At 39.5% G+C, this 24,470-nt stretch overlaps 1 protein-coding gene across 1 annotated transcript; it reads right to left on the bottom strand.

Moving 5' to 3' along the window:
* Positions 1 to 17,526: 17,526 nt before the first annotated feature.
* Positions 17,527 to 18,201, bottom strand: LOC145973723 (uncharacterized). The gene has a single exon (XM_083103300.1). It carries the CDS (start codon positions 18,199 to 18,201, stop codon positions 17,527 to 17,529), a length of 675 nt encoding a protein of 224 aa, XP_082959426.1.
* Between the last annotated feature and the right edge of the window lie 6,269 nt (positions 18,202 to 24,470).

Here is a 24,470-nt window from a genome sequence, read left to right as displayed (position 1 = left end):
ATTCTTATTACTCTAAGTCAAAATGTAGCAATTATATAATGTATAAAGATTTTATTTGTGCAAATGCATGTTGTGCCAAAGATGTTTCAAATTTGCTTTCTTGCAATACAGCATTACGTATAATAACAAACGATTCCATTTTATACTTTTACAAAGTGCTGATGTGTAAAACATTGTAAAACAGAATGATGCGCACCGTTTGTTTTGTCCGAATATTTCGCTAGGCAGATTAATAAATTATATGTTTAAGTTTTATCTATTAATTCTAATATCTGGTTGTACCTTTCGGAAGATATATGATTATAGAAATTGATTATAGAGGTGCTACAGTTATAGCATAACGCAATTAGAAACTAAAAATTTTTAAATTGTTGAGAAACACTTCTTTATTGAGTTAATAAAACTATCGCTTCCTTTTGTATGTCTCGATAATTTTTAATCCCATTCCTATCAAAACCATACTATCCTTTATCTGTCCATGACAAAATATGATGTCCAAATTGTTTTCAAAACATATTAATTCAATGTAAAATTAATAACAACAGTACCTTTTGGCCAGAGAAATGTTAAGTTTCGATATATTTTATTTTGACAGATATTAGAACCTTTATATATTTTCGCGATTCACGCTTATAGCATATACTATTTAACAATATAAAATGCAATAAAAACATTGATCATATTTTTCCAAAACTTTTTTATTTTTTTTTCGTCCGAATGCGCATATTTTAGACGTCCTAATAAATGGTCCACGTCTTTTCGTGTCTCAATACACGATATGTGCAATAGAACGGTGTCCAATCCAACAGTATGCATTTTTGGTGTCTGATCGAACAGTGTGCAACTAAACGGTGTCCAATCGAACGGTGTTCAATTGACGGTGTCCAATCGAACAATGTGCAACTAAACGGTGTCCAATCGAACGGTGTGCAATTGACGGTGTCCAATCGAACAATGTGCAACTAAACGGTGTCCAATCGAACGGTGTGCAATTGACGGTGTCCAATCGAACAGTGTGCAACTAAACGGTGTCCAATTGAACGGTGTGCAATTGACGGTGTCCAATCGAACAATGTGCAACTAAACGGTGTCCAATCGAACGGTGTGCAATTGACGGTGTCGAATCGAACAGTGTGCAACTAAACGGTGTCCAATCGAACGGTGTGCAATTGACGGTGTCCAATCGAACAATATACATTTTTGGTGTCCAATCGAACAGTACATATTTTTGGTGTCCAATCGAACGGTGTGCAACTGAACGGTGTCCAATCGAACAGTATGTATTTTTGGTGTCCAATCGAACAGTGTGCAACTAAACGGTGTCCAATCGAACGGTGTGCAAACGAACGGTGTGCAATTGAACGGTGTGCAATTGAACGGTGTGCAATTAAACGGTGTCCAAAAGAACGAAACGTGTGTCCAAAAGCTACAGTGCCCAAAATTCTTGTGTCCAATTACACTGTGTCCAATTGAACCGTGTGCAATGTTTTGTGTCCAATTGCAACGTGTCCATTTGCAACGTGTCCAATTGTACTGTGTCCAAATGCACCGCTCCCCATAGAACCTAAGAGGGAAGCCACCTACGTACAGCTGTTACAATTGTCAATCCACGACCATACACACGTGATGCAATGCAAAGTCGAAGTCGACCGCACGATATATTATTGTGGAACGCACTCGCACGTCTCGATAGTCTGAGGAGGACGCCGCCAATACACAATAGAACTCACCGAATCCATCTGCAAAAAGCTGCAAGACACGGGAACCAACGACATAGGAACAGGTCGACGAAGCATCCTCCAGTCATTCAAGAGGAACAGCACGGATGTGCGAAGCGTCACCCTCGCCGCGAAGCGGCACCACCAGCATGGACGGAAGTTGCACCGGAACTCAATACGGAGATGCCTATGGAACATGGGAAAGTGCTGTCGTCCAGGCCGTCGTAAAAGTGACTCTCCGGAACTTCGACGCGGTCATCGATAGAAACACTAACGAGTTGATCCTACCATCCGGGGTGCACTGCAAAGCACTCACAGGAGAATGCATGGACCACGAGATGGCCGTCACCCGGCTCGGAGACCTACTGGACCGTCACGCCAAGGGACAGCTGTCACTTCGACCAGTACGACGTGCTATACGAGGGCCCAGCTGATAAACTCACGGCACAGACAAACACCGAGACGCCAACCGTTTACACAATAACAACGAAAGAAACGACCTTCGCCCTCACCAAAACCACTGAGATGACACTGTGTGGCTACAAACTCATGCTGACGGAACACCCAAAATTATTCGTACTAGAAACAGAAAGGGGAAGAACATTCAAAATCCGCACAAGAATATCCGTCAGTAACCTAGACATTTTCTCGTATGTAAATTCTAAATTTATATACGTAGAAAAACATTACAACACAGCTGACGCGACTCTACCGCGACATAATGGAACAAAAATGCGCGCTCGAAAAAGAAATACTACAAAACGCACTCTCGCTCGCCAGTTTCGCCCCTGACGAAATGGCGCATCGAATAATGAAGGCACCTGGATACACCGCAGTCATGGCGGGAGAAGCCCTACACGTGGTCATATGTCTAGCTGTAGAATGCCGAGTACGACCGACGGACGTCTGCTATAACGAAATCCCGGTAACTTACAAAAATCAGTCATTATTCATGCTACCGAGGACAAGGATACTCACCAAAAAAGGAACGCCGAGGGACTGCAACGAATTCCTGCCAGTTATGTACAACATACATGGCAGCTGGTATCGCCTGATGCCACGACCACAAGAAGCGGCGGCACCTTCGATCATCCAACCGCTCACGAAACCCACCTGGAAATACGTGAGCCCTTCCTCTCTCGCCACCAGCGGCATCTATACCAGCGAAGATCTAGACAGACTCCGTGATCACATAATGTTTCCCATGGAAAAATCCTACATGCTGAATACAATAGCGAGAGGCGCTATGGGACAAGAAATACCGGCAGGAAGCGTGTCCATGCTAAACCTGCTAGATGAAATATCCTTAGACCAAATTTCCGAAAACGCCGGACAAAGACTCTGGAAAGGATTTATCACGTTCGGATCAGCCAGCGCCGGCATAATTGGAATTTTCATTATAATCCGGCTAATAAAACTAATCGTGGACACCATTATCCATGGTTACGCTTTACACTCAGTATACGGATGGAGCCTACATCTGCTGGGAGCAGTCTGGACCTCGGTAACGAACCTGCTCCTGTACATAGGATCACCAAATCAACGGACGGACAGTAAAAACCGGCGATCCACTAAAACCCTTTCAACGACCGAAAACCTACCCCCCGAAAACTGCCCAGTGACAGAAGAACAACACCCTCTGACCCGAAAAACCCACAAAAGTGAAGCGCAAAGAGACTGCAAAGAACTGCGTAAGCTATTAGACGATAGTGTATAACATAAGTCAAAAACAGTGTATTTAGTAAGTAAGTTTTAACTTTAAATAAGTATTCAGTATTAAATACGTCGCGAGCGAAAATACTAGCCTTAACATTTCTTTTGTTTCTTTTGTTACGTCCCGCAACAAAAATTTTATTTCTTAGTTAAATACGCAAAACTTGCCTCTATAATCTTCAAATTATAATTCCTCCATTGAACATATAAATCTCGATCCTACCGCATTAAGTATTATTGTCAATATAATTTTTATTGTTAATTATAACCTCACCGCACAATATGTAATTGTCAACATTTCTTATTATATAATCACGCCGCGCAACGTATTATCGCCGATACTCGTAGTACATCAATAGTGTTCCACCGCGCGATATATTATTATAAATATTTCTGAAAATAATCTTTCTTTATTAAGCTAGCTTTACATAACATAACCTCACTTACGAATGATAAAGAAAATTATAAAGAACAACTGCATAAGATAAAACAATTACCGACATAAGATAATATTCTCCTCATAAAAATTACCGACAATAGTTTTCTACCTTACCAACATAAGGTAATATTCTCCGCATAAAAATTACCGACAATACAGTTTTCTACTTTAACAACAGAAGATAATAGAATTTCCTACATTACCGACAGTAGGTAATGTCACCCACACAAAAAGTTACCAACAGATGGTAATGTGGTTTCCTACCTTACCGACAGAGTAAAAGTTACCGACACAAAAGTTGCCGACACATGATAACACAGTTACCGACATTACTGACTGAAGATAATATCATTTCCTACTTTACCAACTGAAGATAAAGTAATTCCCTACATTACCGACACAATGGTAATTACCAACGTAGGATAACAACGTTACCTACTTTACCGACAATAGATAATGATAATACCTACATTACCGACGGACAGTAATACCAACATGAGATAATGATGTTGCTAACCCTACCGACATACAAGAGTATACCTTCTTTATTGATATATTATCCTGATATTAAAAAAACTTAAAAACCAAAATTCAAAGGACATTTATTAAATTATATATACATATATATACAGGGTGAACCATTTTAATTAACGCACGCAATTATTTCGGAAACAAAGCATTTTAGAGAAAAATGTTTCAGACAAAAGTTGTTTGGTTTCGAGGGGGCCATAAGATGGTATCATTGGTTTGAAGAGTTATTTGAAGGTCACATGAAGGTCACCATCAATTTCTTAAATGGAACCTACTATTTGTCATTGCATATTCTTGTAGCTTATCTCGAGAGCTTTCCAAAACACTATAATTAAGTACCTTTTCGTTAAGTACTTTTTGAGTTATGAGGCTTGAAATAATTTCTTAATTTTACATAAACCGTAAAATATCTTGTAAAATATTCATTTTTCGATTATCTTACCTTAATACTTTTACGTACAAAATAATGAGAGGAATCAACTGGTGTAAAAAACAACTATGTGTTTTCTTTACACCAATTGATTCCTCTCATTATTTTGTACATAAAATATGGAATTGTTAATTGCAAATTACATATTTTTTCTTCAAAACAACTATGTGTTTTCTTTAGACCAATTGATTCCTCGCATTATTTTGTACGTAAAAGTATTAAGGTAAGATAATCGAAAAATGAATATTTTACAAGATATTTTACGGTTTATGTAAAATTAAGAAATTATTTCAAGCCTCATAACTCAAAAAGTACTTAACGAAAAGGTACTTAATTATAGTGTTTTGGAAAGCTTTCGAGATAAGCTACAAGAGTGTGCAAAAATATATAGGGTATTCTGTTTAAAAAAATTGAAGTGACCTTCACGTGACCTTCAAATGACTTTTCAGTGTCAAACCAATGATACCATCTTATGGCCCCCTCGAAACCATAAAACTTTTGTCTGAAACATTTTTCTCTAAAATGCTTTGTTTCCGAAATAATTGCGTGCGTTAATTAAAATGGCTCACCCATTATTTTTATAGGTCTACGATGGTATCGAGGAATTCCTCACTGTTTAAGTAGTCGAGAATTTGATTTATTTCCCAATCTATAGAGCTCTCTTCGCTCGGAGAGATGTCTATGGGTTCTAAATCTACTTCCCCAAGAGCGACCGGGGAGTAATTCGGGGTAGAATAACCTGAGAATGAGTCAGGAGTTCGTGGAGGGCTTGGCGATGGCACAGTCTGGACTTTTCGATCCAGCGTCACAGGACTCCTCCTTATTTCCGCATTGCGCTCCCAAGCGCGGAGCAGTCCTAGCGGAATTCCGTCCATTCGGTTATCCAAATCGATAATTATTGTAGACGCGTCGCTTGATGTGTCCGAATCTACTGATTCAAGTTCTTCTTCCGTAGACTCTGCGCCGGCTGGTACCGCTGGGAGATCACCGTTGTTGTTGGTTTCCGGATTAAATTCAGGGGGCAAGGGGGCGAATGACAAATCGAAGAGGGTATCTTCGCGATCGTTGGCGGCGCGTATAATATTAGAAGGGATGTTATCCCTGTCTACAAATAATTGTCGTGCAACGGAGGGACGATCTCGCAATAACCGTTGTCTATATAGTTCTCGGCGAGTTACACCTGCGTTCCGCAGAGGGAATTCGCGACGAGTTATTGGTTCCGGTCGTCGAGCGCTAACCATCTCTTTGTAAAATAATTTATTTTAATCTCTTTATTGGGAGTAAAATTTATTGATTATTAAAATTTCATTCGCGATGTCTAACACTTACAGTGAAAATTTGCGAGGAGTCACCTGTCAAAAAAAAAGGAATGTACCGTGTAAGTCTAGAATCCTGTTACAACCTTGGAGAAAGAGACTGAATAGGTTCCGAATTTGCTGTTTTAATTCACTTATTTAATGAGAGGGTTGTTAAATAATTATTCTCCATGCGACGATGGTAAACGAGTGTAGGAATATGGGAAAGTAGAAGGATTAATACCGTATCTGCTGGTTTAGGTTTAATTAATTAATTTATAACTTCATTCAATATATCACACTAAACCAGAGTTATTATTTTAGGTGTCAGTCGGTCTTTAAAGAGCGCGTCCCGTGCTCTACGACAAGTGTCGATGTGCAAGATGTCACGTTACAGTGGCACGGAGTCCGTAAAGAAGTCTCCCTGAAGAAAATTCTTCACGAAAACGGCAGAGGGGTAGAGTAGGCTACCCAATGCACATCGATTGACAAGTGTTACGTCCCACAACAAAATTTTAAATATTGCTTTGTAGAATTACTTTTCTAAAGAATTTTTCACTTTATATAACCTTTACGCGAAATTATATATATAGATATTCACTATATATTTATATCACTATATTACATATAACCAATATATATATATATATATATATATATCACATTTAATATTTATATTATTCAGTTATCTTATATAACCAAAAATACTAGCTGGTCTTATATACATATATTAATCAAACAAAATTAACAAATTCTTTAGGTTAGTTGTTTATAACTATTGCAATAAAGATTTCGTCATATGTAACTACTGGAATATGCAATTTTAACAAGAAGTTATAAAATTCCCATATGATTACTTTAAAAGTCACTCATAGAACTTTATAAATCAATAAATCGAAAATACCGAATTGTTATACATATATATATATATATGTCACAAATTTCAATCACCAATGATAAACTGATTAATATAATATATAGCCAGAAGTATATTACGATATATAGGCAGAGCACTAACCAGGCACGACGATATTTATATAAGGAATTATTATTAATCAACTATATTCAAGATAGAAATAGATTTAAAATTTTATTTTCAAAGAAAAACCTTCAACAATTACTCTGAATAACGCACTTGTGTTAAAAGCATTTGCGACAAATTTTAGTATAAGTCATTATATGAATATCATCACAAAATTTTATTATTTTACCTAAGTATATTTAATCAATAACTAATTGCAATAATAAATATATATCTCAAAATACTTTAATAGCGAAATTAAAATTTGTTAGAAATAGACTCATAACCTTATTAAATTTTTCTGAGGTCAAGTAATTTACATCGTCAAAGCCATAATGCGCAACCACGAGATACGTTATATAAGTATATATATTTACCATACTATAAAAATCCACGAAACTCCCACAGCAACGAAACATGGGAACATTCATGGACCAGCTAGGTCATCTAATAAAACATCATTCTCCACCTGAAAATTATAGAGTAATAACAGAAACAATTCATAAAGTCTCTTTAATTAATCACACTTTATATAATCACGTTAAAGTTATTCATAGAATATTACAAACAACACATAAAAAAATAATATTATTATAAAAATCTATGCTATTACATATATATATATATATATATATATATATATATATATATTCTATATATGATAACCCTCAATTAATTAATATATTATAAATAAATATAGAACATATAAGAAACAATACTATATTATACTGGCAGTAATCGTACATGCGAAACAACTATATATATATTCTAAATTAATTACCGGAAAAGTAAACATAACTGTTATATAAAACACTATATAGTTAACCTCTCTAGTTAAAAGGAAGACAGGTTTAAATTTTTACCAAATGTTCATAAAATCAAAATAATCTACATTTTCAAGGCAATAATGCCGTAAAGAAAGATACTACAAAGGCTCTGTGGGAAAACCTGCATACAAATCAAAATATTTCATAAGATGATACTTACCTAAATTCTGTTAATAAATAATATTGTGATCCTGCGGGTATCCCTTCAGTAAATAATATAACCAGCTTGTCATAAGTAAGCCGCAGCAATCACAAATCTTGAAACCTGAAAATCATATAATTAATTAATAATTTGGATAAATAAAAACATAACTCATAGTAAAAATGCTAACAAATGTTCTGAAAGCGAGTCACGTAAAAATACTAATACAAAATTTATAAAGAATTATCAATAATAAAAGGGAAGTTATCAAGTTAATATTCTACATACACATAAAATATAAATCAACAAACAATAAATAAATGGGGTGACCTCCTTTTGGACACGTAACTATTCGACACCGCTCGATTGGACACGCATTATTGGACACGTTTTATTGGACACCGCTCGATTGGACACCGCACGATTCGACACCGCACGATTCGACACTGCACGATTGGACACGCACATTGCACGATTGGACACGGCAGCATTGGACACTGCACGATTGGACACGTACATTGCACGATTGGACACGGCAGCATTGGACACCGCACGATTGGACACAGCACGATTCGACACCGCACGATTCGACACTGCACGGTTGGACACCGCATGATTGGACACCGAACAATTGGACACCGCACGGTTGGACACCGCACGATTGGACACCGCACGATTCGACACGCAAGATTCAACACCGCACGATTGGACACCGCACGATTGGACACCGCACGATTGGACACCGCACGGTTGGACACCGCACGGTTGGACACCGCACGATTGGACACCGCACGATTGGACACCGCACGATTGGACACCGCACGATTCGACACGCACGATTCGACACCGCACGATTCGACACGCACGATTCGACACCGCACGATTCGACACCGCACGATTCGACACCGCACAAAGAGCATGGAGCAGACACACACACACACACACACGGGGGGGTGCAAGGGGGGCCTTCGGCCCCCCTTCCGCACCCACCCCGTCCCCCTCGCTTCGCGTGAAAAGTTGCAAAGTGGAACCTCGCTTCGCGTGGAAAGTTGCACCCTATCGTAGGCACCCCTACCGGCGGGGTGCATACATGTCCAAATGTGCGGTTTCGAATCGTGCGGTGTCGAATCGTGCGTGTCGAATCGTGCGGTGTCGAATCGTGCGTGTCGAATCGTGCGGTGTCGAATCGTGCGGTGTCCAATGCTGCCGTGTCTAATCGTGCAATGTACGTGTCCAATCGTGCAGTGTCCAATGCTGCCGTGTCCAATCGTGCAATGTGCGTGTCCAATCGTGCAGTGTCGAATCGTGCGGTGTCGAATCGTGCGGTGTCCAATCGAGCGGTGTCCAATAAAACCTGTCCAATAATGCGTGTCCAATCGAGCGGTGTCGAATCGTTACGTGTCCAATCGGGATACGCCCAAATAAATGTACTGAGTCAATCAAAAATTAATATCCATAAATAATAATTATTACTAAAATAATACGTTAATTTCACTTTAAAAATCAGCAATAATAATGAATAAAATAATTAACGATATATATATATTCAAGGGAAATAAAATCAATAAATTTTCCTTGACTAATCATTTTTCTAAGTGCTATAATAAAAAAATCTTCATGGTACATTAATATCATTGGCCAAATATATCTATATAAAATTTTAATTATTATTGAATAATATATATTTACTTTGATTATTTAATTACAAAATTAAAAAGTAAAAACAGATGGCCAGTAACAACTAAATAATAATCCATTGTAAAGTAACAAGCTCCTCTTAAAAATTAACGATTTAAATATTTCTTAACGAATAAAATATAATCGAGCAAAAACTTCCTTTAAAATCCTAGATTACTTTAATTTTCAGTTCTTATTGAGTGATCATATTTCCCATAAGTCCATATATATATATTCACTATTAGGAAGTAATTTTCCTTAGAGTCTTGATACCTGAAAAATATAATAAATGTATAAGAAAATTTACTATAAAAATTATTAAGTAAAACATTTAACATATAATACATACTTGCACACTTTTTATGATCCTATATATATATATATTAGGTGCGCAACTAAGTTCCCGCTGTTTGTCAATAGATTGCGCCACCAATAAGTGTTGGTCGATTTCGACATATCCAAAACGTCATGAACCAAGCTTAGACATATGGTAAACAAACCGTTTTGACACAGTAGTGATTTTGTTTTGGCGTCATATACTTTTGGTTGTGTGAAAATGTCTGATTTTGTGCTAAATAATCGTCATTTGCGGGAAGTGTTGATTTTCTTCTTTCATTCGAAGAAAACGGCGGCTGAAGCGCATCGAGAGCTCCACAAAGTTTACAGAGATGCTGCTCTAAGTGAAACAACGTGCCGTGATTGGTTCCGTCGCTTCAAAGACGGTGATTTCGATGTTGACGACCGTCCGCGTGAAGGAAGGCCAAAAACCTTCGAAGACGCTGAATTGGAGGCATTGCTCGATGAGGATCCATGCCAAACGCAACAAGAGCTTTCATCAGCATTAGGAGTTACCCGCCAAGCCATTTCCAAGCGATTGCATGCGTTGGGAATGATTCAAAAGCAAGGAACTTGGGTTCCTTATGATTTGAAGCCAAGGGACGTTGAGCGTCGTTTTTTCGCCTGTGAACAACTGCTCCAGCGGCAAAAAAGGAAGGGTTTTCTTCATCGCATCGTGACGAGTGATGAAAAATGGATTCATTACAGCAACCCAAAGAAAATAAAGTCATGGGGACTGCCCGGTCATGCTTCTACGTCGTCGGCTCGGCCGAATATTCACGCTGCGAAGGTTATGCTGTGTATTTGGTGGGACCAGGTCGGTGTTATTTATTACGAGCTGTTGAAACCGAACGAAACCATCACTGGGGAACGGTATCGACTTCAATTGATGCGATTGAGCCGAGCACTGCGCGAAAAACGGCCACAATACGAGCAGAGGCACGAAAAAGTGATTCTACAGCATGACAACGCTCGGCCTCACGTTGCCAAACCCGTTAAAACCTACCTGGAAACGCTCAAATGGGAAGTCCTACCCCACCCGCCATATTCCCCAGATATTGCGCCGTCCGATTATTACTTGTTCCGTTCGATGGCACATGGTCTGGCTGATCAGCAGTTCCGCTCATATGAAGACATCAAAAAATGGCTTGATTCGTGGATAGCCTCAAAAGATGAACACTTTTACCGTAACGGTATTCGAGCTCTGCCAGAAAGATGGGGAAAAAGTTGTAGCTAGCGATGGGCAATACTTTGAATGATTCATTTGTAACCATTTTTTCACAATAAAGTTGCATTTTCATAAAAAAAACAGCGAGAACTTAGTTGCGCACCTAATATATATCCTCTTCCTAATAATATAAGACAGCTCGTCATAAATAAGTAACAGGAATTCCAAGTCCCAGCAGCTGAAAAAACAATCGAATAATATCTGGCCGTATGAAAAATTAACCTAACAAAAAAAAATATACAAAATAAATCAATCTATACAAAAATTTATTATCATATTAAAAGTTCTAATTAATCAAAATTACTGCACTGAAAAGGTTTAATATTTTACAAATGCATACAAATATATATATGAACATATAAACAAATAAATAACGAATGAGATGTACCAAACTAATTACAAAATTAGTATCCACAAATAATAATTACTATTGAGATAATATATTAAATTTGTTTTTTTTTAATATTAATGATACACAGCTCCACAAAAAAAATCGAAAATATTTTTCCTGGGACCTGACCTACCTTACTATATGTAATCGACCATGCTGAAAGCGAATCCGATGTCCAAATAAGCCCATCAAGTCAGGTTTTTTTTCTAACCTCAAAAAATAGGCTAAAAATAATAAAACTCAACAACATCAAAACAAAAACCCAAACAAACCCCATAACCCCAAAACCCCATAACCCCAAAATCCCAGAACCTCAAAACCCCATAACCCCATGACCCAGTGAGAAAGAGACATATACGCTTTCACACGCGTTAGAGTGTCGTATTTAATCGAGATGTTTTTCCGAGAACGATTTTTTTTCGTGTGTTTGCGTCCAGGGCACCTCCACGTGGTTGACGATGGGCAACGGAGTTGATCCGTGATCCGGCAGAGACCATGGATAACGGCGTTCATGCCGTCATGGCAAACACACCCGAAAAAAATTTACGATGCAGGGAGTCGGATCCCCAGTATCGGCGGCTGGTCGGGGTGAGAAAGCGAGCCCGCAGGCGTCATCATGCAACCGCAGCTTTGTAAAGGTGGGTACTTTGGCCTCTACAAAGTATGAAGCTACAAGACGTAACACAACCGACAGAACCTCTAGTCAACATGAACATGACGATCAGAACAAACCGGACCAATTCTGTTATGTTTGTGGTATGTATGTACCATCAAATATCCGGAAAAAAATCACTGATGTCGTCTGTGATGCATACAACTATTGTTTCGCATCTGATATATTAAATCAGGATAGAAACTGGGTGCCACATACCATCTGTGCGAACTGCTATAACATGTTAATAACATGTTACAAGAAGAAGGACCTTTCGAATTTAAAATACTCAGCACCTGTCGTATGGAGCATGCCAGAATCAAGAGAGGATTGTTTTTTTTGCATGACCGTCACTCATGGATTCAATACGAATATAGATCTAAAATCAAGTATATCTATACACGTAAAGTGGTTCCAGCTGTCTTGATTCCAACGAATTGTGGTGAGGCCGACAATAGTGCCGTAGAAATAGAAGATAGAGGAGACGTAGATATGGAGATTAGTGGAGAAGAATCGGAGGAATCAAGTGCAAGCGACGAAGAGCAGGAAAAGAGAAACGAGATGCCTCAAAAATTTACACAAGAAGAATTGAGTGACTTAGGAAGAGAGTTAGGATTGTCAAAAGAAGCTCATGAACTTCTGGCTTCAAGGTTGAAACAGAAGAATCTCCTGGAAAAAGGTACAAAGATTTCAGTTTATAGGAACAGAGAGCAGGAGTTGCGACCATTTTTCACCCAGGATAAATCACAGGAATTAGTATACTGCAACAATATCGCCGGACTAATGAATAGTTTGAAAGCTGGTGTCTATAAACCAGAAGAGTGGCGGCTCTTCATAGACTCCTCTATTCGTAGTCTGAAGGCGATATTGCTTCACAACACAAACGTCCTGGCTCCTATACCAATAGCTCACTCCACAGTCCTCAAAGAGTCTTACGAAAACGTTAAAATCGTTCTAGAAAAAATAAAATATTCGGAGCATCAGTGGAGGATTTGTGGCGACCTTAAAATTATTGGAATTGTTCTAGGGATGCAGAGCGAAAATATTAAATACCCCTGCTTCTTATGCCTTTTTGACAGTAGGGATCGAGCAAATCACTATAAAAAGAAGGAATGGCCAAAACGAAAGTCACTGCAGCCTGGATCCTCAAACGTCATTAAACCGCCTCTAGTAGATGAATCGAAAATTGTAATTCCTCCACTGCATCTGAAACTTGGCTTAATGAAACAATTCGTGAGGGCCTTGGATAAAACTGGAAACTGTTTCAAATATATAGCGCAGAAAATGCCCAAACTCAGTGATGCCAAGCTAGAGGCAGGAATTTTTGATGGTCCGCAGATTCGGACTCTCTTCAACGATGCCAGTTTCACAGCCCACATGACGGATGCAGAGGAAGCTGTATAGACTATTTTCCGCAAGGTTTCTCAGAACTTCCTAGGAAATAATAAAAGTCAGGATTATGAAAAATTCGTGAGTGATATGATTAAAAACTATCAGATTTTAGGGTGTAATATAAGTATCAAGTTGCATTTTTTAGACTCACATTTCTTTCCAGACAAACTCGGTGACTTCAGTGAGGAGCAGGGAGAGAGATGTCATCAAGACATGAAAAATATGGAGAAGCGCTACCAAGGAACATGGGGTGTAAATATGATGGCGGACTATTGTTGGAATTTGAAACGAGATGTAGGAATAAACAGGGCGAATCGAAAGCGGCGTTCACTTCGTAGATCGTTCGAAGAAAAACAAGTGCGTTATCACAAACAAGGGGACCTCACGTGAATAAAGCACCCCAAAGGAAACAGAAGCCTGCTACGTCCACGTCGTTGTTCCTTGGGTTCGGCAGAATGTAGGTTTTGTAGCGAGAAATACCCCGACCTTAGAAGGTCACAGGGTTATTCGATTATTTGGTTATGGGGTTTGAAGTTTTATGATTTATAGGCTTAAAGAGCATAGCTGTTTCAAACATACTGAATTTCGCGGTTTGAACGCTCATAAATCTCTTTCTCACTGGGTTATGGGGTTATGGGGTTATTGGGTTATGGGGTTTTGGGGTTCTGGGGTTTGGAGTTTATGGGGTTTTGAGGTTATGGGGTTTGTTTGGGTTTTTGTTTTGATGTTGTTGAATTTTATCATTTTTAGCCTATTTTTTGAGGTTAGAAAAAAAACCTGACGTGATGGGGTTATTTGGACATCGGATTCGGTTTCAGCATGGTCGATTACATATAGTAAGGTAGGGACATATAGTCAGGTCCCAGGAAAAATATTTTCGATTTTTTTGTGGAGCTGTGTAATGATACTAATGGAATAATTAATATTAAATTAACTGTTCGAAACTTTATAATAAAAATCTCATCTTATATCTTTGACATGCGAAACTATTATTAAACGTGCTATCTTATGCCACAAAATTCTCCTTCCATATACACACACTCTACATAATTATACAAAAGAAAAATTTACTTTAAATGTTTACGTATAAATTCGTAACGTAGTATTAAAGCACTAAAACATAAGATATTCTTAAAAAACATTAATATTAGTACTCAGTTGTTAAGGACCAGACATTAATTATTAATCATAAAAAAAAAAGAGAAAAAAAATATAAATTTCTCATTGAAAATGTAATGACTATATATACAGGGTGGCCCATTTTAATACATCCAGTCGAATATGTCGAAAACCAAGCCCGGGAGAGAAAAATGTTTCAGACAAAAGTCGTTTGGTTTCGAGGGGGCTATAAGATGGTACCATTGGTTTGACTTCGAAGAGTCATTTCAAGGTCACGTGAAGGTCAGTTCAATTTTTTTAAATGGAACACCCTATATATTTTTGCACATTCTTGTAGCTTATCTCGAGAGCTTTCGAAAACACTATAATTAAGTACCTTTCCGATAAGTACTTTTTGAGTTATGAGGCTTGAAATAATTTCTTAATTTTACATAAACCGTAAAATATCTAGTAAAATATTCATTTTTCGATTATCTTACCTTAATACTTTTATGTACAAAATATTGAGAGGAATCAATTGGTGTAAGGAAAACACATAGTTGTTTTTAAGAAAAAATATGGAATTGTTAATTGCAAATTACATATTTTTTCATAAAAACAACTATGTGTTTTCTTTACACCAATTGATTCCCCTCATTATTTTGTACGTAAAAGTATTAAGGTAAGATAATCGAAAAATGAATATTTTACAAGATATTTTACGGTTTATGTAAAATTAAGAAATTATTTCAAGCCTCATAACTCAAAAAGTGCTTAAAGAAAAGGTACTTAATTATAGTGTTTTGGAAAGCGCTCGAGATAAGCTACAAGAATGTGCAAAAATATATAGGATATTCCATTTAAAAAAATTGAAGTGACCTTTACATGACCTTCAAATGATTCTTCAAGGTCAAACCAATGGTACCATCTTATGGCCCCCTCGAAACCATACAACTTTTATCTGAAACATTTTTCTCTCCCGGGCATGATTTTCGAGATATTCCACTGGATGATTAAAATGGGCCACCCTGTATACAGCGTGTTCAAAAAGTCCCGGACCGGTTGAATATTTCATAAACTATGCACTTTAGAAAGAAATGTTTCAGACAAAAGTTGTATGGCTTGAAGGGACCCATAAGATGGCGTCATTGGTTTGACCTTGAAAAGTCGTTTGAAGGTCACGTGAAGGTTACCTTCAATTTCTTAAATGGAACCCCTATTTTTTGTTACTTATTCTTGTAGCTTATCTCGAGAGCTTTCCAAAACACTATAATAAAGTATTTCTTTATTGAGTACTTTTCGAGTTATGAGGCTTGAAATAATTTCTTAATTTTACATAAACCATAAAATATCTAGTAAAATATTCATTTTTCGATTATCTTACCTTAATACTTTTATGTACAAAATAATGAGAGGAATCAATTGGTGTAAAGAAAAAACATAGTTGTTTCGAAGAAAAAATATGTAATTTGCAATTAACAATTACATATTTTTTCTTAAAAATAACAATGTATTTTCTTTACACCAATTGATTCCCATCATTATTTTGTACATAAAAGTATTAAGGTAAGATAATCGAAAAATGAATATTTTACTAGATATTTTATGGCATATGTAAAATTAAGAAATTATTTCAAGCCTCATAACTCGAAAAGTACTTAATGAAGAAATACTTCATTATAGTGTTTTGGAAAGCTCTCGAGATAAGCTACAAGAATAAGTAACAAAAAATAGGGAGTTCCATTTAAGAAATTGAAGGTGACCTTCACGTGACCTTCAAACGACTTTTTAAGGTCAAACCAATGACGCCATCTTATGGCCCCCTTCAAGCCTTACAACTTTTGTCTGAAACATTTCTTTCTGAAGTGCATAGTTTATGAAATATTCAACCGGTCCGGGACTTTTGAACACCCTGTATATACAGGGCGATACCGAAAAACGTTCTGTCTGTAAAATGACGTATTCCTGACACCATTCTAAGACAATTTTTCCTTTGGCAAAATTTCGTGCAAAGCATAGTTTTTGAATTATTAAAGGAAGTAGTTAACGTATGACGGGTCGAATACAAGAGGCGGGCAAGGGTGACGCGATTCACCGCCAGACGCGGGTGCTTACGCGCGGCGCCTGCTGCGATCAGCTGGTCGCTATACTATGCACGGACATACATGCGAATACATACATTTTTTTTTTATACGCAGGGGAAATCCTCATGGATACCCCCCCTCCCCGGGGAGAGAGAGAGGGTTATGCCGGACTCCTACCAGCTAAAACCCCTGCGGGTGTCCTCCACCGCGGTGTCACGGGGGAGCCACGGGTACGCCACAGGCATTCTTCCGCGACTCCCCTACCGCAATCCCTCGTTGTAGCCGGGAGGGAGGACACCCGTCCGCCTCCCGGCTCCGTCCAATGGGGTTCTGTCCCGGTGGGAGATCTCCCCGCTCCACACCGGGGCCCCCCTCGCCACGGCTCCTGAACGGGGCCTCTTCTTATGCCGTGGTGGGGGGAAGGGAGCGGGGGCCACCGAGGAGGGCCATAAGGAGGCCCTCACAGCCCCGGAACCTCCCTCTCACTCCCACCTATCCGCCAAGCCTGCAGTGAAGGGGGGGAGTGGGTCTCAACATGGTCCCTCCCCCCATTCAGTCCCTGCCCAGCGGTGGGGCCGGAGGCCCAATCAGCCTTCTCCTCCCCCGCCGGGTCCTCCTGGCCGTTGCTCTTCCTCGTGCTACCATTGGGGCGGTCATTATCCGCCGATCCCTCTCCGCCTCCTCCTTGTTCCGCATGACCTCCTCGCAAAAAGAGGCCACTGCCCGCCACTCCTCCTCCCCCCTCAGCAACGCCTCAATGACGGCGCCGAGGGAGAGGTCAGCTCCCACCACTGCGACCAGGGCACGGCGCTGCACCTCCCAAGCCGAGCAGGCTTCGAGAGTGTGCTGCGCCGTGTCCCGGTCCTCCTCGCAGTGGTGGCACCTGGGGATTGGTTCCCTCCCGATGCGGCATAGGTAGTGACTGAAACACCCGTGCCCAGTAGCCACCTGCGCCACCCGGAAGGTGATCCGCCCCGAGGCCCTCCTCATCCACCTCCCGAAGACCGGGAGAACGGTTCTCACAACTCTTTGGTTCTCGCGGGCTGGCCCGGCCAATTGCCGCTGCCAATCCACGTGGACCGAGTCTGCCGCCTTCAGCCTGATGGCCCTCTTGGCCCCCGGCCCCACCACAATTCCCCTCCCCCGGAGCCCCCTAATCCCCCCGTACATCTCAGCCCGGGCCTGGGTCAGGAGCTCCAGGGGAGGCGACCCCGCCAGCACCGCCATCGCCGCATATGCGACCGTGCGGTATGCACACGCGGCCCTTAAAATTATGGGGCGGTGCGACCCCCGTAGTACTCCCCTGATCTTGTTGGACCCCGAGGAAGCACCCGCCCAGATCGGTGCCCCGTAGAGGGCCACCGATCCGATCGCGTCCACATAAAGCTTGCGGACACGGCCGTCCTGCCCTCCCCCAGGTTGGGCAGCAGCCCCGCCAGCGAGGCCGCTACCCCCCCCATCCTGGGGGCCAGCTGGGCAAAGTGCTCCTCGAAGGTCCACCTTCCGTCCACCTTAAATGTGAGCCTGGGCCGGGGGGGGCCGGGAGCCGTCATGGAAAAAGACGGCCTCCGTCTTCCGGGGAGCCACTCTCAGGCCCAACGCCTTCATATCGCGGACCACCACGGCCACCGCGATGTTCCCCAACGCGGTCGCATCCCTCCAGTCCTTCCCCCCAGCTACCACCAGCGTTTCATCCGCGTAACATATGACATGGCAGCCATGGGGAAGGACCCTCCCCAATACCTCATCGTACGCGATGTTCCACAGCAACGGGCCCAGAACGAACCCCTGCGGAACACCGCGCACGACGGGCCACTGATGCGAATACATACATTCTTTCTCTCTCTCTCTCTCTCTCTCATTCGCTCACTTACCCGTGTTTTTTTTTTTTTTTTACGAGGGGAATATGCACTTTATGCATACTCACCGGTCGGTCCGGTGAGTTATGTGGGACTCGAGTACCAAGTCTAATTACCAATTCGGTACTCCCTACCCACTAAAAACCCCTCTTTTCACGAATTTCCTTTGACACACTGTCCCTCTGACTTCCCGAGATCTGTTTTCACATAACGTCAAAAAATAGTTATTATTACCTTGTTCGATGACTTTTGATGTATTGCTGTAATTGCTTGAGGGAGAAATGAATTTTCCGATAGATCGTACATTCTCAAATTTAACGTAGATATCACGTTGCAAAAGACAAGAAATCCACACTAAATTATTAACTGAAAGTTTTTCTTCTTTCATGAACTGTATTCTTTTATAAACTTTAACGTAATCACATTTATTTACTCACTCGATGAGACGAGAAATTTACTAATGACTCTATCACTAATCACTATTAATCACTGTCGAATAATAACTGTTGGCGATTAAAAATCACTCGATGAAAGAAACACGCGCGGACACGTTACTACACGACGCGACGACGCGACAATGCGACGATAATTACACGGCGTCTGAAAGCAGTTTTTTGTCATGGTAGGTTGCGGTAGGTTAAGGTACTACTGGCGCTATCGAACGCGATCATGTGTTCGATTGAAGAATGCGGTAAACATAATAAACATTTAACATATTAATATTATTATTATCATGAATGTGTGTGATATCCATACATCGTATGATATCTATTTAAAAATTAATTAGATTAAATAAGTGTTTTTAAAATATTTATTACTTTTACTATTATCATATAAAATATTAATATTAAATGTTTATTTAACTATTTTATCTATTTATTTATTTATTTATAATTTTAATAAGTGTTTTTAAAATATTTATTACTTTTACTATTATCATATAAAATATTAATATTAAATATTTATTTAACTATTTTATCTATTTATTTATTTATTTATTTCACCTATTTATTTTTAACTATTTATTATCAATGACCGATTTTCGATCATTGATAATAAATAGTTAAAAATAAATAGGTGAAATAGATAAATAAATAAATAAATAGATAAAATAGTTAAATAAAAATTTAATATTAATATTTTATATGATAATAGTAAAAGTAATAAATATTTTAAAAACACTTATTTAATCTAATTAATTTTTAAATAGATATCATACGATGTATGGATATCACACACATTCATGATAATAATAATATTAATATGTTAATTGTTTATTATGTTTACCGCATTCTTCAATCGAACACATGATCGCGTTCGATTGCGCCAGTAGTACCTTAACCTACCGCAACCTACCATGACAAAAAAACTGCTTGCAGTCGCCGAATAATTATCGTCGCATTGTGGCGTCGTCGCGTAGTAACGTGTCCGCGCGTGTTTCTTTCATCGAGTGATTTTTAATCGCCAACAGTTATTATTCGACAGTGATTAATAGTGATTAGTGAGAGTCATTAGTAAATTTCTCGTCTCATCGAGTGAGTAAATAAATGTGATTAAAGTTTATAAAAGAGTAAATAAATGCGTTAAAGTTTATAAAAGAATAAAGTTCATGAAAGAAGAAAAACTTTCAGTTAATAATTTAGTGTGGATTTCTTGTCTTTTGCAACGTGATATCTACGTTAAATTTGAGAACGTACGATCTATCGGAAAATTCATTTCTCCTTCAAGCAATTACAGCAATACATCAAAAGTCATCGAACAAGGTAATAATAACTATTTTTTGACGTTATGTGAAAACAGATCTCGGGAAGTCAGAGGGACAGTGTGTCAAAGGAAATTCGTGAGAGGGGTTTTTAGTGGGTAGGGAGTACCGAGTTGGTAATTCGACTTGGTACTCGAGTCCCATATAACTCACTGGATTGACCGGTGGGTATGCATAAAATGCATTTTCCCCTCTGTCGTAAAAAAAAATAATTCAGGTGAGTGAGCGAATGAGAGAGAGAGAGAGGGAGACAGACAGACAGACAGACAGACAGATAGACAGACAGACAGACTGACAGACAGACTGACAGACAGACTGACAGACAGACAGAGAGAGAATGTATGTGTTCGCATGTGTGTCTGTATGTGTATAGCGACCAGCTGATCGCAGCAGGCGCCCCGCGTAAGCACCCGCGTCTGACGGTGAATCGCGCCACCCTTGCCTGCCTCTTGTATTCGACCCGTCATACGTTAACTACTTCCTTTAATAATTCAAAAACTAAGCTTCGGATGAAATTTTGCCAAAGGAAAAATCGTCTTAGAATTCGGTCAAGATTATGTTTTTGCAAAAGCATAAAGTTATTTAGAATCACCCTGTGTAACGAATAAAATGCTACTTTTGAACGCGACATGCTAGAAGATCCATTCAAGTTTTATTTAATAAAGCTCAAAATTTTATACTGAAAATACATACACGCAAATAAATAATTCTGATGGTTAAAATACTATCATAAAAATCTTACCTTTGTAAAATAAATTAATAAGCTTGGCGGCGTCCCCATTACTTTCACACCGGAGCACGCCCACTACGTCACAACCCGCTTGATGAAAAAGGACAGCTATAACGATGAATAGCGGCCGGGCCGCCTACGCCTAGGAGCGCACGCATCCTCCTACCACGACGAATGTCGGTACGGAGTGGGGACCAGAGGGTGCCTCAGGGAGCGCAGCTCAGTCCTCCGTGCATTTGACCACCAGCTCTCTAGAAGAAAGGAAGCAATCGACTTACCAAACGTCTTAGAGCCGTCAAATATTGTATCGAGAGTTTATTTTAAAATAAAGTGTATTCAACTTACGGTCTGGGTCTTCTGCCATTTATTCCACATCGGCTCCCTTGACTCTCCTGCAGGGCTATCGCCGAGGCTGACACCCTCCACGGAGACCTGTCGCCGCTGTCAAACATCGACAAAAGTACATCATCGGGTAAATACATTTTACATAATTACTATCTTCCTTTGCTTCCTAACACATTAATGATCAACGATTTAATAATAATTAATAAACAACATAGTCTTGCTTCACCTTGACTGTTACCCTTATCCTCTTAAGTTGTATTCGCCCTTCGTCCATACGCTTAGCTCTTTTGATTTTGATTTTGACGAATTTCTACCAATCCTCTTATTAATTTTAAGAGTGAAATGTCGCTTTGAGTTAGTCAATCGATGTACATTGGGTAGCGCCGTGCTATTCCTCGGCCGTTTAGAGAGGGACATTTTCTCAGGAATAGTCCTTCTTTAATTCCGTGCTGGGAGACGTGACATCTTGTACATCGACACTTAACCTTAAGGCATGGGACGCACTCTAAGAGAATCTGTCGAAACATAATGAAACAGCACTGGCTTAGATTGACTCGATACTTCAATAATTTTTATACCTTCAGATGCTAAGCCAGCCGCATTGATAAACTGTCATTTATATGACATATCCTGCGACAACATCCTCTCCTCGCACGAAGCCTTCAACCCTACCTGGAATAACAATGCACGATTAATACTACAAAATTACTATTTTGCCCTCCAAACAAATCAAACACGCCACTGTGCAACTTAAATAATTATTCCAAAGACGGAAGTTAATATCCTTGATCTATTAATAAGGGAAACAAATTCTCTCAATCGTTTTCTATCTCTATCGTGTATGTGCGTGCCCATTAAATATATTACTCACGCGCTACGTTCTTTTGACAGGTGACCCCTCATAAATTCTCACCGTAAGTGTTAGCCATCGCGAATGAAATTCCAGTAATTAATAAATTATATTACAAATAACGAGATTAAAATAAGTCATTTTACTGATAGATGGTTAGCGCACGACGTCAGGACACTATCACTCGCCGTGAATTCCCGATTCGACACCGTGGTTTCCGTTATAGACATGATTCGTTATTACGCCAACGCCTTATAAGAGATAATTTAAACTATTCGCGAACGCTCATCGTAGATAGAGACGACATTCCCCCGCACATTATCCAGGCTGCTAACGAGTAAACGAGTATCTCCTACGAATTAACATTTGCGCCACTAGCCCCAGTTTCGAGAGCAAATAATTCCCTTATACAAGCCATCCCTGCTGGTGAGGAAGGGAGCGACTACTCAGAGGCCTCAGACCCCTTAGATACGACATCCTACACCAGCGAGAGTCCAACCATTGAGGTAAATTTGGACGATCCCTCTGGAAGAATCATCCTGGGACTACTTAACGCATGGGAGCGGGAATCCGTCAACCTTCTGTGACTGCTAATCAAGGAATCCAAGCACCCTCCCCCAAGCCAGATTTATTTTCTGAATACTCCACCCCCAATTTCTCACCAGTTCAGCCAGGGGAAATACCCTTCGATTTATCCCCCGTGCCCATTTCTCCGATCCGTGAAGATTTCGAGGACGAGGAGGTTAATCGCCTTCTTGACTACTTAAATAGCGAGGAATTCTTGGACAGTATAGTCGAACTGTAAAAATTGTAATATCGACAAAAAAACACTCTATGTAAGAAATACCAATAATATGTATGAAGATATGATAAGAAAAATTTACAATAAATAGGAGAAAGATTAACTAAATATAATAATCATACAACTGTCTTTATTCATTTTCCCAAAGTCATAAAAGCATAGATTAATCTGAATCTCTCAGCGTCCCAGGGTATAGCCGGCCTAGCAGGTTGCCCTAAAAGAAAATTGAGAGATATCACTTTACTCGTCCGTGTATGACAAGCCCTGCGTGGTCGTTAAATAAACGATAGAGTAAGACGTAACACAAGTCGAAGGCGACAATTCACTCTTGTGGTTAAAACCAACGACAGACTGAACACTCGATGTTCAAATAAAATCAGCGTATGTATATATTTAAGAAAAAGAAGTATGGGGTTTTATTGCAGTTTGGTTAAGGAACATCCACACATTTAATCATATCTATTTGTTTAGCATAAATTATATAAAATAATTTTCGAAACGATGGACGATAACAGGAGGCCGCTGATTTTTTATATGCCTCACTAGCTCCAAGTCAAGAGGAAACCTCTATCACAGGAATAAATTCCTCAAGATAATTGCCTTTTCACTGGGCCAGGTTTTGGTTCGCCCTGCCGAAGCAGTTTCGCAATATTCACTGTCAATCAAGTCGTCTCGAAAAAGGGGATAAGTCTTGTAAAAGACTTCAATTCAAAGTAAGATTTAAATAACTTGTGTGTATGGATGCGGGAATATGGATAGTTGAAGGTAAGGAATTAAAAGATATAGAAAATGACAATCAAGTAGCATGCGACTGTGTAGTGTTACGTCACCAGTTCCTCAGGACTGGTCTGGAAGTCTTACTCTCCCAGTTGGACGCAATTAATCTCTCAATTTGTTTTAGGGCAACCTGCTAGGCCGGCTACACCCTGAGACGCCGAGAGATTGAAGGTCTGTTGTGCTCGTAGAGAGAGGATTCAGGAGGGAATGCGAATAAATATATGTATTTTTATATAAAATTCTTTTATTTATTTCTTTCGTTATTTACTCCTTTCTTTTACAAACTGGATATATTATTTCGTGTATGTATATAGGTTATAAGAGATGTGAATCTATTCCTCGCGAGGAAAGTTGTACAATTCTGGGAGTAT

The sequence above is a fragment of the Camponotus vicinus genome, unplaced genomic scaffold (genome assembly GCF_025532165.1).
Source record: "Camponotus vicinus isolate PSW18456_S1 unplaced genomic scaffold, iyCamVici1.0 SCAF_6, whole genome shotgun sequence".
In the NCBI taxonomy this organism is placed as follows: Eukaryota; Metazoa; Arthropoda; class Insecta; order Hymenoptera; family Formicidae; genus Camponotus; species Camponotus vicinus.
The sequence above is the reverse complement of the archived record's forward strand: the minus strand, read 5'-3'. Positions and strand labels throughout refer to the sequence as shown.